A 15,388-nucleotide genomic window follows, 5' to 3' on the forward strand; every position below is an offset into this window, starting at 1 on the left:
CCAATCCCAGAAATGTGTATGTTCATTTTGTTTTCCAGAATAGGCTACCAGATTCCACTGTTTGCTGGCTTCTGCATCATGTTTGTGTCAACAATCAGTAAGTGTTCACACCTTATTTAGTCTGGACTAGATACAACTTTTAAATAAATGGTCTACAATAACTATATCTTGTTGATGTAGAGGGACTGATTTTCAAGGAAAATTTAAGGGTGGTGTCTCCATGTGGATGGTGGTGCTGATGGGATTTGACAAGTGCACTCTTATGAATGTGCTCTGAGGAACTCACCACCTTCCATCCACCTTGGCGGATCTCTTCCTTAGCTGAATCTTTCTCTCATGTTCTTGTAATCTGAAGTGGTGCTCAGACAGTTTTAAACAGGTAGCCATGAGAGGGATATCTTGCAGGGTCCTTAACAACTAGCTGTCGTAGGGGCTTATCAGAAAGATCGTGAGGCTGCAGTGGCTCATGACTAGAATATGAGTCAACAGTATCATAGCGCTGCTAAACATCACTGTGGGATGTGCAAACACCATAGCCTGCAAAGTCAGCTGAGATAATATGTCTGCTCTAAATGGCACTGATAAGGCCTCAGCTGGTGTTTTATGTTTGGTTTTGGCATAGCACTTGAAGTTGTGACCCAGATAGAAAGAGTGCAGAGGAGAACATAAAGGATCATTAGAAGCCTGTGAAGAATGGTGAAAGAACCAGGTTTGCTTCAGAAGGCAGATATAAGACATATCAGTCTATGACAAAAAAGGAAGGGAACAGTTTTTCATGTCCACTGTACATAAGAGAAGAAATAACAAGCTTAAAACTGAATCATCAAGGGGACTGAAGTGCTGGAGAAAATTAACTGGTCTTAGAGTCACTGACAACTCTGCATTTCAGGAGCATGTTAGACAAGTTTTGGTTGGGTTGAAGATAAGAGTAGTGAGTCTAATTCATGGCAGAGGGGAGTACTGTTGACCTGCTGACATCCTTCCTTCCTTTCTTTTTATTGATTTTTCTCTGTCCATGTGGATGGGCATTTTTGTAAGACCTGGTGAAAAGCCTGAGAGGCACAATGCTACAGGGCAGGTGGGAGAAGGGCACGTGGATCTTGGGTTTAGTTTGTGCATAACAGCTTCTTCCAGCTATAACCTGTCTGGCAAAACTCCTTAGGTGGCCAACAGATAGGAGCTAAAAAAAGTTTTAAAACTCACTGTAGATTTAATGACACTGACCATGACACAGGCTGTACAAGCAGAGATGTGCGTGGGTTTCTGGGACACTCCTACTTTCCAGTGTTGTGGGTGGGAAGTTTAACTGCACCAATGAGTGCAGCATCCAGGGACTCTGTCCAAAAGGCAGAGTGGAGTCCAGAGTAAAATCTCTTGGCGAGAGATAGAGAGGCACCTCCTCTGGTGCCATTTCTCTGGTGGTCTGCTGTTGGGAGGATCAGGAACTTCCTCCAGCCCTTGAATGGGTGGAGGTGGCTTCCTTGCACCATCACCCAGCTGTGCTGCACAACATCTATTGCAGAGCTGGCAACACCAGGGTAAAACCTCTCTCCGTCCATTTGCTTATTGGAGGAAACAATGGTGCGTGTGTGTTAAATCCTGCTTTCCCTGAATGCCTGGAGCTTCAGGCTGGGCAGCCTTAAATGAAGCAGTGTGGAGAGGCAAGGCTGGAAAGAAAGGTCCTATTACTCCTTCTGTGTGTGGCTGAAACAGAGCAGGATGTAATCAAATCCTAAGTAATTAGTTAAAACTGCTTGTGTGCTTGCATTTGGTGTTACCAGGAGGCTTAGACACCTGAGAGCAATTCAACACTGACACATCTAAATGCAATAAGGGAAAATAACACAGTTAGCATTGAAAGTGGCACAACTCACTGTAAACACTTGACTAAATTGCATGAAGTTTTTGTGATTGTTTCAAGAAATCTAACTTTTAAACCTCATTAGTGCTAATCTAATTTTAAAAACTTCTGGTTTTTCTGTAGTGTTTGCTTTCTCCGGAAGCTACATGTTATTGTTTATTGCCAGATCCCTTCAAGGAGTTGGTTCCTCTTGTTCTTCTGTGGCAGGTAAGAGAATAGATGATAGAGTGAAATACAGATCACTGATTATGTAGTTTTTAGTAATTTTCTAAATTATATTTTGTCTGCAGTTTCAATAATTAGTACAAAAATATTCAATTAAATCAATTTCAATTTTTTTTCTGTCTCTTTCATAGAAGTAGCTCAAAATCAAATGTCTTTTCAGACTTCCTTGGTATTTGGGTTGCGGTAAGATAGAGCACTAAATGAACTGCACTCTCCCTGGGATTTCTGCATGTGCATCTTCAACATTTTAAATTCACTTTTAACTATTTTAAAGGTCATTGGGAACCTATGTTGGTACTTATTACAGTAGGGATAGCAGCTCTGTCTATTACTGAAATTTCTGTTATAAAATGTTGTTTTCAAGGACTTACCATGCTGTCAGCCAGATTGGACTCAGGTTACCTGTACCAGGTTTCCAATACAAGGTTGTAAGTTTTAAATGAGTAGGTGAAATGGAGTATGGGTTTTCAGCCTACATTATTTAATTATTTCTGAGACTGGAGTAAATACAGTTTGTTAATATTAGAACATTTCACAGTCCTTCCTTTGAAAAATTTCCCATGACAGCACCAGGAATTTAAAGTTGGCTTGAAAGGGGAGGTGAAGAGAGCTTTTTGTCAAGAATGTGTCTTTTGGCTTCCTCAGGAAAATTCCCCCTTCCAAGTTGGACTGGTCTATAAGCAGGGTTCACATACACTCCATAGAAACTTAACAAGAATTTGGCAGCTGGATACCTCCTAGGTTCCTTTTGCAGTGATTTTGCCCTAACCCATATCTGGGCAGTGCTGCTTGGGGCAGCTGGGAAGATGCAACACCCCAAACAGCTTTTGAACTGGGAGCAAGAAACACCTTATGGTTAAGATGGGCTTGAAGTTGCACAACAAATACTAGTTAAGCATAGAGATTTAAGCCTGGATGAGTAGTGGGAAGAGTGGGGATGTGGCTAAGGGAATAGGCAGGGGCTGGGGTGAGGAGCCAGAGATGGGGAAGGCAAAGACAAGCAGGAGGGATAGTGACAAGAAAATCCATCTTTTTTATTTGTACAAGTTAAGGTTACAAGTCAAGCTTTCCAAAGGGAAGTCGGGCTAGAATAAAAATTATTGTTCAGCTTTAGCTCAATTCCTGTGCAATATGTACTTTGAGATACAATTCTTAGATGAGTACAGGACTTTTTATTTTTTTCATAGACAGCCTGCAAAATAGAGCAGAAAAGGCCAAGAGACCATCTAGTCCATCTCCTTCCTGAAGGCAGGATCAGCTTTATATCTGTCATTCCTGATGCATACTTGATAGGCATGTTCTCAGAAGCCTCCAGAAATGCCCTCAGCATCTAGCTTTGTGCCTAATTACCTTTATTGTCAGGAATTTTTCTCTGATGTCTCATCTAAACCCTCCTTACTGTCATGTAAAACCATTGCTGCTTCCCATACTTGAGAGAACATAAATAACAGTTTCTTTTCTTTATCTTTGTGGATCTTTTTCATATTGCACAACTATTATCACTTCTCATGTTGGTTTTCTTCTCTCTGGTTTTAAACTGAAAGTCCTGCAGTTGTCCCTCACAGATACTTTTCTGAGCCTTTGCTCATCCTCACTGCTCTTCTCTGGATAGTCTCTAGTCACCCCCACCTTTCTTCCTGTGCTGTACCAAAACCAGACCCAGCACTCGGAAGAAGCTCTGACTGCTTGCAAGTGCCAACAGGAGTGAAAGTCATTCCATGTATCTCACAGGCAAATAAGTTCACCTCACTTGCAACACCTGCTTACTCACGTTCAACTTTTTCCATAGTATTGTTCCAATCAGTTGTTTCCCACCCTGCATTTGTGCATGTAATCATTCCTACCTAAGCGTAAAACTTTTTGTGTTATCTTCTTTGTATTGCCTCCTATTTTTTCCAGAATATTTCCCCAAATCACACAAATTCATCATGAATTCTGATATTATCCTCTAACTTGCTCTTCAATTGTTCATGCAAACAATTTGATGTTGTCCACAATTTTCAATAAGTGTGTTAGTCCACACAAGACCTCTACTCTTTTGATACACATGATGGATGATATTCACTTAATGATCAATCATGCAATATTATGTTTTCTTTTCCAGTTTACTGAGTCCTACTTAAACCTTGATTTGAAAACAGGATTATTAATTTCTATGAGGACTCTTCTGCAGCATTTACAGCTACAGTGTCTGAGTGCTTCACAAAAACACAAATTACTTAGGCTTGTTTCCTTTTGTGAAATGAAGGTTCATCATCAAATGCAGAAGTGAGGCACATGAAGATAAAGTCAAAAGAATCCTTTGATTTTGGATGCTGAAGTTGAAATACTCATTTTCAAAGTAATCAGCTCTGCTCATGCCGAGCACAGCTAGCACTGACCACAGTTACAGCTGTGAGTGGTCACCAGACCTTTGTGTCAAGCACCCAGTACAAATAACAGTGAATACTTGCCAAAAGCTTTGTTTCTGCTAGTAGAAAAGCATCATCTAAAAGCTTCGTGGCAAAGACAGGAACAAAGAATCTAGCAAATCAGGGCATTGTTAAATTACCTGAGTAATACTGTACACGTGAACGTGGTCTTGGAGACCATTTACATTGCCAAGTCCCCTTTTGCTTCAGAGTGAATTCTATGGGGAGGGAATATACATATTTATATTTATTTATGCATATATACACACAGAAACACATACACAGAGATACCTGCTGTCATCGGTGTATAATGGTTAGTAGGGTTGGCAAATGATGACCATAAACTAGCACACAGATGCCTAATTTTGTGTCGTGCTTTTTTTTTTTTGATTGTAGGGATGGGTATGCTCGCCAGCGTATATACAGATGATGAAGAGAGAGGCAACGCAATGGGAATTGCACTAGGAGGCCTTGCTATGGGAGTATTAGGTCAGTGAGTTGGAGGCTCTGCTGGCAAGAGAAACCACCACCCAGCCTTCCCAAAGCATGTACTTGTGACCTATGGAAGCAGCAGAAGAGTCTCATCAAGAGCAATGTTATCATGCTGTCTCCAGATTAGATTAATGGTGCATGTTCAGAATAGTTTTTCCCACAGCAGCACATTTCTTATGTGGATACGTGTGTCAGGCAATAATCTCTGAGATGTTTGGGTTCTGTTTACATGGAAGAGTATTCTGGGGAGTCAATAATATGGTTATCGTCATAACCAGTGAGCTTTGCGGGGATTTTTGCAGTTGAGGTCTTTGGTTGCTGAGTGCCAATAGCAGGATGCCCACATGCTTGCAGAGGATGTTTGTTCAGAGTCAGAGATGGGGCTTCACAACCGTGTCCTTTCTTTCTCCCTGGCAGTGGGCCCACCTTTTGGGAGCATCATGTATGAGTTTGTGGGGAAGAGTTCTCCTTTCCTGGTGCTGGCAGCACTAGCTCTGTTAGATGGAGGTCAGTAAATACACAAAGCCAATATCACCACATAGCACACCCCTTTCATATTACTACCATCTACCCCCTTCGTGAAGAAAAATTACAATATTGATTTCTTTTCACAGCTGTTCAGTTATTTGTTCTGCAGCCATCCAGAGCACAAGCAGAAGTAAGTATTAAGGTAAAACACTCTAGGCAATGGATGACACTTTGCCTTTCCTAATCCCAAACTTCTGTTTTGTAGAGTCAGAAGGGGACACCGTTACTGACGCTTTTGAAGGACCCGTATATCATTATTGCAGCAGGTACCAGATCCCTTTTCTTTTTCTTTAGACCAACTGCTGGCATTATACCTGGCACCCTGGAATCCCTCAGGCTGAGCTGGTTTAACAATATTGTGATTTGCTGGTTTCATTTACATAAAGCTCAAAGAAAAAGATAATCTGTTGCTAATATGGGATGAATAAATCAGTAGAGACATAACAGGCAGAAAGTTTGAAATGTAGAAGTCGTTCCAGCTGAGAGGACACTGGTGACTTGTGGTTGCTTGCTAAAGCAGTGAATTGCTGCACCGCACTGAGATGTGGCCATGAAACTTTCTGTGAGGCAAGTGAACGGGGCCGGGGCTTTTGGAGGGAGGTATTGTCAGCGCTTTGCAGGCAGGCAGAGGGGATAACACTGAGCCTTGTTTCTGTTTGAAGGAGGAGTGAGTTTGGTCTCTAGGGCATGGATTATATTTCAGAAAAGGTCTGGGTTGAGTGGTGAATGGCGGTTGGTATTACATGTATTGTTTGTCCAATGAGTCTTTCTGTCTCAAGGGAAGTTTGTCTTTTTACATTGCATTTTGAATGTTTATTCTGAAATCTGTAAATAAGCCTGGCCCTTAAATGTTTATAAAATATCTGAAGAGAGATTGTAATTTTTACAGTTTTTTTCCTTAATCCTAACCTGCTTGACCAAGAAAGCAGTTCTTCCAGGCATTTTTTGGGTTCTCTATTTCTTGGTGGTCTTAGGGAATGACGAGTACCCTAATTCTTTGACTAGACAGTGGGTCAAGGTGTGACTAAAGTTATACAAACACTTTTTGCTTGAGAAATTCTTGGAGCATTAAAAGACCTTTTCATAGAATGAAGGTATTTGAGGGAAAAGAGTAGCGAAGACGGTACCTGTCATAAGAGATCAGATCTATCATTCATCTACTTCAGTACCTTGTCTCTTACAGTGCTTAAAGCAGGTGCTGCAAGGTGAGGTTCATCTAGCATATAAAGCAGATTTCTGGAGAATAATGTAATCCCTGCCAAGGTCTAATCTGTGACAGAACTGTGTTTAAATCACAAAATATGACCAGGAGATTGATTTCAAGGAGTACTTTTCTTGACTAAGACTTAGCTGCTCATGCCAAACTAGTCTTTGCCAAGGAAAAGGTACCAAAGACCAGGGATCCCACTATTTTGACCATGTACCTTGTCTGCTAAGAATATGGTAGACTTTGCCTCTATTTTCTAATGCATTTGCATGGCATTCTTGTTCTGCAGCTATTTTCTTCTCTGAATTTGTTTCAGCTGATGCTCTGTAATGCGCTGCACAGTCTCAGGGAGGCAAAGTAGTGAAGAGAGTCAGGGATGGGTAGACCAGGGTAGATGGGTGACCAGGATCTGAGAAAGTCCCTGTGGTGCATTACTGGTGGGGTTAGGTATGCTGCCCAGGATCTCTGCCTCCCAGGACAGAGACTGCCCAGGGCTTTGACAGTATGGATGATGCTGAAGTTCTCTAACCTCAGCCTCTTCTTCCCCTGTTTTATGTCCCTTGCAGGCAAAATCTGGGTGTTTTCTTTCAGAGCTGAGTGCCAAATACCAACTATAAATTCAGCCTTTTATATGGTCTATCAGTGCACATCAGTCCAAACGCAGATTTCTTGATGTACCAGCAATACACCATTTAAAGGTTAATTGTTTCGGTTTGTAAGTTGTTGCTTTTTACAGTGAAAAGGGTCTGAAAGTTTCATTTGCTCTCCCTTACCCCAAGGATTTTGGTGTTTTCCTTGCTCTATTATCAAGGGTGGGAACTTCTGATCCTGATATTGATGGGGAAGGGTGGGTAAGCGTTTGGTTGGGATGGCAGAGTTAGCTTCATGCTCTGACACCTTGAGGCAGTCAGGCAAGGCATGATGCATTTCTCCATATCTAAGCCAGGATAATATGTCTTCTGCTCTGCAAGGATGCTGTGAATGTAAATGTCCCACACTGTGTACTATGTTCAGATACAATGATTAGAGAGGAGAAGGTTAAAAGTCCCACTGGGTTTGCACTGCTCAGGGAGATTAGAGGTTTTGAAGGGCTTTTAAGCCAATTAATGACCTAATTAAAAAGTTGACTGCATCTCTAGTGGGCTGACTTGTTAACCACAAATAAAAATCAGGGCCATTTTAGGCACGCTGCAAATGGACTAACAGCTTAAGTGTTTCTTGCACTCTTGATCTAAGTAAGCTAATTTTATGGTTTAAATTTGGATTCAGTCTCCTGAGCGTGCATCATACACACTTGAGTCATAATTGTTTGTATTCTCAACGTACAAGCACTTCCTGACCAATTTGGCTTATCTATGGCACAATATTAGTCTTTAACACAAGGTGTTTTGAAGTCAAGCATGGAGTTCCTCTCTCTCTGAAAGTATGGCTTTCTCCCCTTGATAACCTGTATTGCTTGTGAATTAATAACGTTGACTGTCAGAACAGCCAGGAGGCCAGTGCTCGCTCTTTCTTGCTGCATATCGCAGTCCCTACGGCCAGTCCTACTGCCTGGTCACCTTCATCACCAGCAGTAGCAGGATGCACCATGGCTGTTCCTGTGGAACATCCACTCACCAGCCCAGGCGGGGAGGTCACAAAGATGTGGGTATCGGAGGGACAGGACCAGATGATACGGCAAGCTCAGATGCAAACCTCTGCAGGAGAAAGGAAATGTGAGCAAATATAGACTCTGCCTCCCATGCGGATAGTGTCAGAGGTGATGCTTCAAAGTCAGTGCCATCAGCACTCACTGATCCAGGCAAAAAAAATATACTGGGACTTTTTGTCACTGCTGGTAGGAGCTCAGTGAATGAAGTCAATGTCATTCTTGCAGCCAGACCATACTGACAAGGATTAAAGAAATGTTAAGCTGACAAAGTTGCGTTGAAGAGAAGTTAGTTTAAATTATCAGATCAAAAAAACCCCCAGAATTCAGACAGATTCATCATAAGCGCATGGGTTCTTAAGAGGGTGTGTGACAGCTTTTCACTGCGTACCTGCTTTTTCACAGAAAAATACCAGCGATGCCTATGGCACTCTGCCAAAAGCTGAGTGGGTTCTTAGCTGCGGATCTGCTGGGGCATTGCAATTTCACACCTTCTGACCAATGCAGGATGTTTAATTTCAACAAGAAATAATGTAAGATTTATGATCTTGAGACATGGGCCTCTCAAGAGAGTTCCATGCAAGACAGAGGAAAAAAAAAATTTTATCTTCTTTTGAGGAAGCTTTGCTAAGGCAGGTAGCGCAATCTTTATTGGACTTTGCCCTGAGTTTGCAGAGTACCAGCTCAGGCTCCCACTTTTCTTTTGGGGTGTGTCCTAAAGATCTGAACTACCCTTGTCACCATATACCTGAGTACTTTGGTAAGCTCTGGTGATGCTTCCTGACCTAATGAGAAGCAGATCCAACACACACGTGCATGCACACCTGTTTCTTATTTCTTTGTAAAGTTTAAGAGTAGAGTAAGACCTTTGCTATTTAAGCATCTCTCTTAGACTGGCCCTGCTTCCTCTGGAGGCACTTTGTGTGGCCTGAAATGTTTTTCCAACATCAAGGCAGCCATTTGAGCATGGCTAACTTTGGCTCAGAAGAGGACAGCCCCGAGGTGTTTACCTGGTGCTCCTTACAGACACCGCAGGGTAGCGGGAGCTTGCAGTAGAGTGGAAAGGTTAGCCTTAGATCTAACCTTTCGTCTTTAGGGTAAAGCAGTGCTGAACTGTTGCACCTTGCCCCAGGAAGGGAGTGAGTCAGCTAGCCTGTAAATTCATTTTAAGAATTTTTGGATACACAGTATAACATTTTCTGACAGGTTTGAGCAAAGAATGATATCAGTGCTCATTTTGTTTTGAACTGTATGATGAAGAACTTGTTCCAGGAAAAATTATGTTTCTCTGACCTCAGAAAAATCAAGCTTTTTTTTTTTTTTTTAAATAAAATTTGGATGATAAATGACTGTAAGAGTCTAGAATATTTTTCTGAATTTCAGAGATTATAAATATTATGAAGAAAATTGGTAACACAAGTTTGAGGCTATTGCTTCTACTGTCTCCCAGACTCCCTTGGAAGCCATTTTGCAAGCGATTAGCAGGGGGGATGTGTCCTCTTGCCCTACATTGGGCTTTGACCGCCTTGGTTTATTTTGAGTAAGTGGGAAAGGCATCCTGAATCCAAAGAATAATCCCTGCACTAAAGCTGAAGTGCACTACTGAGGATAGATGAACTTGACACAAACCCACTGGAGTCTGGATCTGCAGGCGGTGGCATAGGGCAGAGCTGAGCCAGAGGGCAAGACTGAATCAGCACTTCCACTGCTTGTTATCCTTTGCATCTGGGTGACTAAAGGTCCAGAAATTCAAAAGAGATCTGGAAGCATTTGAAATTCATAGGGCTGGGCAAGCTCAGCCAGACCCATGCTTTGCTGCATGAACTTACTGGCTGCAAGCTATAGGATCTTGACACAGAATTCCCTTCTTCAGGAGACAGACAAGTCTGTGGTTGTCCCTTGGTATTTTTAGGATCAAGACCTCTACATCTCACCATAGTCGCTCTCAGATGACGGAGGCATCGGGTCAGAGCCTGTGCCTCTTACACAGCAGGGCCCTGGTTTTGCCCCAGAGACTAGATAAAGACCAGAAGATTGTAGTTTTAGCTAATCATTTGTGAAACAGTCAGACCTCATGAACTTTCTAAATGTCATCAAGCTCACTGTAAACTTTCACATTATGAAAATAGCTTAACCTTTATTGTAGAGTTTTTAGGAGAATAGGAATATATAAAAAGTTAGTCTTCAGTGATTTTACATTCTGTTCTATTTAACATTAATCAACATCTGATGCATAACAAATAGGACTGTGAAAAGTGCAATGTTTTATGTAAAAGCATACATTCTTTGCATGGCTTTTTATTCATAGTGGAAAAAAAAAATAATTAGTACTACTTTTTTCCTCCCTCTCTTTCCTAAGGATCCATCTGCTTTGCAAACATGGCTATTGCTATGCTCGAACCAGCTTTACCCATCTGGATGATGGAGACCATGTGTTCAAAAAAATGGCAGCTTGGTAAAGTACAGTTTATTATTTGCATCTCTGTATTTTGTCTAATGATTGTCTCAGTTCTGGTCCTGTTACTGATGTTCTCCTTATGCTTCAGTGTAGTAATTTTTTTTACTATCTTTAAATTTTCAGGGTTATACCTGCACAATTTTAAACATTGTTCTGTAAGAAAATTAGGTAGTGGGTTGATGTTATTGCAATAGAGGCTCTAGTAAGGGGCAACACTGACATTGCAAGGAGAAGTAGATGCAGGCAGCCAGGGCACTGTGCTTGTCCTGGCTCCTCTGGGAGCTCCAGCAGCGCATCGGGCAGTGGATGTTGGCTGGGGCAGCAGCAAGATGCCATGCGAGCTGCAGAGCCAGCTTAGCAGGGCAAAACAATTTGTCTGTGGTTTTTCCCAGAGGGAATCCTTCCTGAGTTCCCAGTTGGAATTGCCAGGAGCAGGCAGCCACAGAAATCTGCAGCAGGTGCACCATGTTTGGTGCAGAGCATGCCCATGCCAACACATACTCCTTCCAGGGCTGCTCCTGGCAATGTGTGGAAGAGGGATGGACTTCACTTAAAATGTAGCCACCAAGAACATGAGGAACATTTTTCCCTTGAATCTGATAGATTTGACACCCTTTCAGTGGTTACTTAGTCATCCCATTCAACAGAAAGCAATGGGAAAGCCCCAGCTTGGACCACCTTATACCTTGAAACACAGCCTCGGGAAACCAGTGTCCACAGGCAAACTGGGATTTATCAGGTTAGAGTACAGAATAAAATTGGGGCAGTTACTTTCTCTTTGAGATGAATGTGGGGAAAGTTTAAAAAAAAAAAAAAAAAAAAAGGGGACTAACTTCCGGTGAGTGTCAAACTGTGAGCAGGAGGTTGATGTGAATCGTCTTGGATGGGGGGTGCCTGGCCGCCGTGTACCTCAAGGCGTAGTGCTGATCCTCTGTATCGATCTGACTGGTGTCTGCCATTTTAATCGTTTGCAGGAAAGAGTTACCATTACGAACACAACATGTATTTGACAACGTTAATGAGTGTTCTGTGTTGTGTCATTTCATTAGGGTATCTTTTAGTACCAATATATGGCATTTGAAAGAAAAAGAAAAAATCTTCATAAAAATGATGTTCAGCTAGTATCCGACTAATGTCCTTACTCTGTCTCAGTGTAGGTGCCCTATGCCATAGGGGAAGCACAGACCTTCGTTCTTATTAATGTAAACCCAGAGCTGGGTGGCCACAGCTAGCAGTCCCTATGTGCTGCTGTACTGTTGAACCTGGTAATGACTGCTAGCCTGTAATACAGCAAAATTAATGCACAGGCTTAGATATTTTAAACCTCATGAAGAAAATTAAATGTTGCTTATCTACCTCCCTCACTAGAGTTTCATATTACTTGTGCAATGGAAATGAGATTTACAAATCTCTTAGTTGAATTGAGGTTGCTAGAGGGAAAATATCCATTTTAAATTAAGACTAATTTTACCCCTTAATAAGTAATTGAATCCATTATGCTTTTTCTCATTTGACAGCATTAATTAAAGTTTCTAAGCCTCTTAAATTATATCTTGAACTGCAGGGTTTTAAGCAAATTTATATCTTATGCAATTTGGAGATCCAGCTGTTTGAAGCATGATCTGAAGAAAGTGTAAGAAACATTGATTTGGTCAATTAATGTTACTGTGCATAAAGCTTATTTAGAATATTACAGTTCTGCTTCAGTATACCACAGCTTACACACCAACCTGGAAGTCTTAATTAACAAGCATGTGCAGTATTTTTTTTACATGTCTCTTATATGTGACCATGTGGTACAAAAATATAGCTCCGAGCAGTACTCAAGTAGCTGTGATTACGCAGGTGAAAATGTTTCCCCAGCATCACCATTGTAACCCACAAGGATTTTAATCACAGGATATTGCTGAGCTAAAAATTACCTCTCCATTTTTTTTCCTTATGAATATCAGAGAGATAGGAAGGAAGATGGATAGGCAGGAAATGAGAAAATCTATGTTGCCTTGGTGAAAGATGAGGAGCATATACACTTAAAGGAAATGGTTTGATTGTGTACTGTAATGTCCCAGCTGCTTTCTAAACCTGAATTACCTGATTTAACAATGACCAAATGGAAGGCTTGTTGTGGCATGCACTAATTTGTCAGACTTTCCCAGTTTTGTCAGGTGTTCCCCCCGCCTTTTTTTTGCTTAAGAAGATGCAAAATATAACAGAAGCAACAGAAAAATACTGTGTGTGTCTTCCAAGACCCAGTCATCTCCACTCCTCAAGGATCCAGCATTAAGCACAGCCGCTCTGTTCCTCTGCCTCTCGGATATTTTTCATACAGCATCTTCTCCTCAAAGGCAGTCCCTGCTCTCTCACACACCTGCATCGTCCCCCCCAGTGCTCCGCAGGTGGCTGAGGCAGTGGCACATCGTGCTCCCCGTTAGCATTTCTTCCTTGACATTTCCCCTCCAGCTGGGTCCTGCCCCGTGACTTATGAGCAGGGAGAGGATAAATCTTCAAGTACAGACTGCCATTGGCTTTTAAACCAGAGATGTTTCTGGCCACTGTGCAGCCAGCATCTACTCCAGATACAGCTGCTGCTGTCGAAGCCTCAAGGCTAGAATAAATAGCTGGTCCCAACAGTATGTTTTTTCAAGTGGATGTGGGGGAGATGGGAGCGTACCTGGACCCTCCCATCGGGATTAGAAGGAATTTATTGGAGTGCCCTTACCTGCAAGTCATTACAGATAATTATGTTTTTTAATTTAAATAACTGATTTTTTAATATTTACTTTAATGTAACTAATTAAATATGTTGGCTAAATAATTTCAAAGCCATGTTTTTAAGGTTTTTTCACCTTTACGTTACTGATACACGCTTGGTTTCAGTCACTGCTTGATCAGGGACCGTATTGTGGCATTACAAACTAGCTGGCAATGTGAGGCCTCACAGCATTCACAGGTGTGGAGGGGGACCGTGGCTTGCAAAGCCAGAGCAGCAGCCCTGCTGTCTCGTCCTCCAGGGAGGGACTCACCCACCCCTGACCGTTCTGGGCTTGCTGCATGTGCTGAGCATATGCTCCATAAGCCATGCAACTGCAAAAGAGTTGCTTTCCTTGACCTATCCCAAAGCTTACTGCAGTTAGAATAAACTTTTTGTTCTTTGTTGTTCTGTCCCCTCTCCCATACCACTTCTTGCAAGTGGTGCTGAAAAACTGCTTTCAAAGGCGTCATATCGCTCCTGCATTTCATAGATTATGTCCTTAGATTTCATGAGATGGCTGCAGCAAACCGGATATTTGATTTTTTTGGGCTATACACAAAGACTCTATTAGATGAGTTCAAAACAAAATTGCAGTGTCTGGAATTTATTACTTTCTTCTAACACTTCACTAAAATCCTTGCTGATAAAACATCTCATTCATATTTTTCAGGCGTTGCTTTTCTTCCAGCTAGTATCTCTTATCTCATTGGGACTAATCTGTTTGGGATACTTGCGCACAAAATGGGAAGGTACGCTTAATTTAAAAATACTAATCATCTTCTAGTCTGTTCATGTACCCTTTCCAGTGTTTCCCAGGGCAGTTTATCGATAGTGGAAAATATTAAAGTTTGTTCTACAGTAGCAAAATCACTTTTTTGAACATGTTGCTACTTTGGTTGTGTAACTCGGCCCTTCAGGCACGACTCTGAAACGATCAAGATCAGCTCTAACATCTCGGTATCACCGACCTCTGAGTGATGTTTCTTCTTTGATAGGTGGCTTTGTGCTTTACTTGGGATGCTAATCGTGGGAATAAGTATCTTATGTGTAAGTAGATGATCATGTACCTTTCAAACCATCTAAATGTTCATGTCTTCAAATATGTGCTTTCCCCATGAGATTTTGCTGAAGTTTCTGCTTTATGATATTTTATTAAACAATGTGTGGTTAATGGATTCCAGATCAGAGTTTTGAGTCCTTTCAAATTTCAGTGCTTCAATTATTTTGAAGGAAGGCTGGCTCTGAAAGGAGGACAATCCTTTCCTTGAGCTGCCACTCAAGAGTTTATTCGTGCTCGTAATAGTAACTGTGTCAGTGGTTCAATGGGACAGTTGTTTGAAACAGTAGCCCAGAACAAGGATAAAACATCTGTGCCAAGTGTGCCATAACTGCTCTGAGAATTTATCTTAGAAAAAGAAAACTAACCTAATTAGCATGTGCAGTGTGAATTAACTGCCTGAAATTTCACTCATAGGTACCATTCGCTAAAAACATTTACGGGCTCATAGCACCGAATTTTGGAGTTGGATTTGCAATTGGTAAGAAAAATCCCAATGACTTCTTACTGTCTGCCTGTTATGTAAAAATGATTTTATATGAAGTTACATGGGAAATTAGTCTTGTTACCATTTTGATCTGACAGTGGTGAAGCCTGAGCTGGGGCCCATACTGGTAAGTAGAGCACGAGTGAGTAAAGAACGGTGCTCAGGCTGCTGTTAGACAAGCGGGATTCTGAGGTCTGTCCAGAATTGCTCTATTGACTTAAATAGATCTTTCAAACTGTTAATGAATTTTTACCTTGTTTTC

General features: G+C 41.6%; 1 protein-coding gene across 5 annotated transcripts in view; it reads left to right on the forward strand.

Annotated features, from left to right (window-relative positions):
• Positions 1-15,388, forward strand: part of SLC18A2 (solute carrier family 18 member A2) — a 30,839-nt gene that overhangs the window by 10,300 nt on the left and 5,151 nt on the right. For all 5 annotated transcript variants that reach the window (XM_075108278.1, XM_075108277.1, XM_075108280.1 and 2 more), the window contains 10 exons: positions 39-97; positions 1,985-2,068; positions 4,894-4,986; positions 5,407-5,496; positions 5,604-5,647; positions 5,723-5,783; positions 10,732-10,827; positions 14,253-14,331; positions 14,578-14,629; positions 15,057-15,120. In XM_075108278.1, coding sequence (XP_074964379.1) covers positions 39-97; positions 1,985-2,068; positions 4,894-4,986; positions 5,407-5,496; positions 5,604-5,647; positions 5,723-5,783; positions 10,732-10,827; positions 14,253-14,331; positions 14,578-14,629; positions 15,057-15,120 — 722 coding nt within the window. The remainder of the gene's footprint in view (positions 1-38; positions 98-1,984; positions 2,069-4,893; positions 4,987-5,406; positions 5,497-5,603; positions 5,648-5,722; positions 5,784-10,731; positions 10,828-14,252; positions 14,332-14,577; positions 14,630-15,056; positions 15,121-15,388) is intronic.

This window comes from Phalacrocorax aristotelis, chromosome 12 (genome assembly GCF_949628215.1).
Source record: "Phalacrocorax aristotelis chromosome 12, bGulAri2.1, whole genome shotgun sequence".
NCBI lineage: Eukaryota > Metazoa > Chordata > Aves > Suliformes > Phalacrocoracidae > Phalacrocorax > Phalacrocorax aristotelis.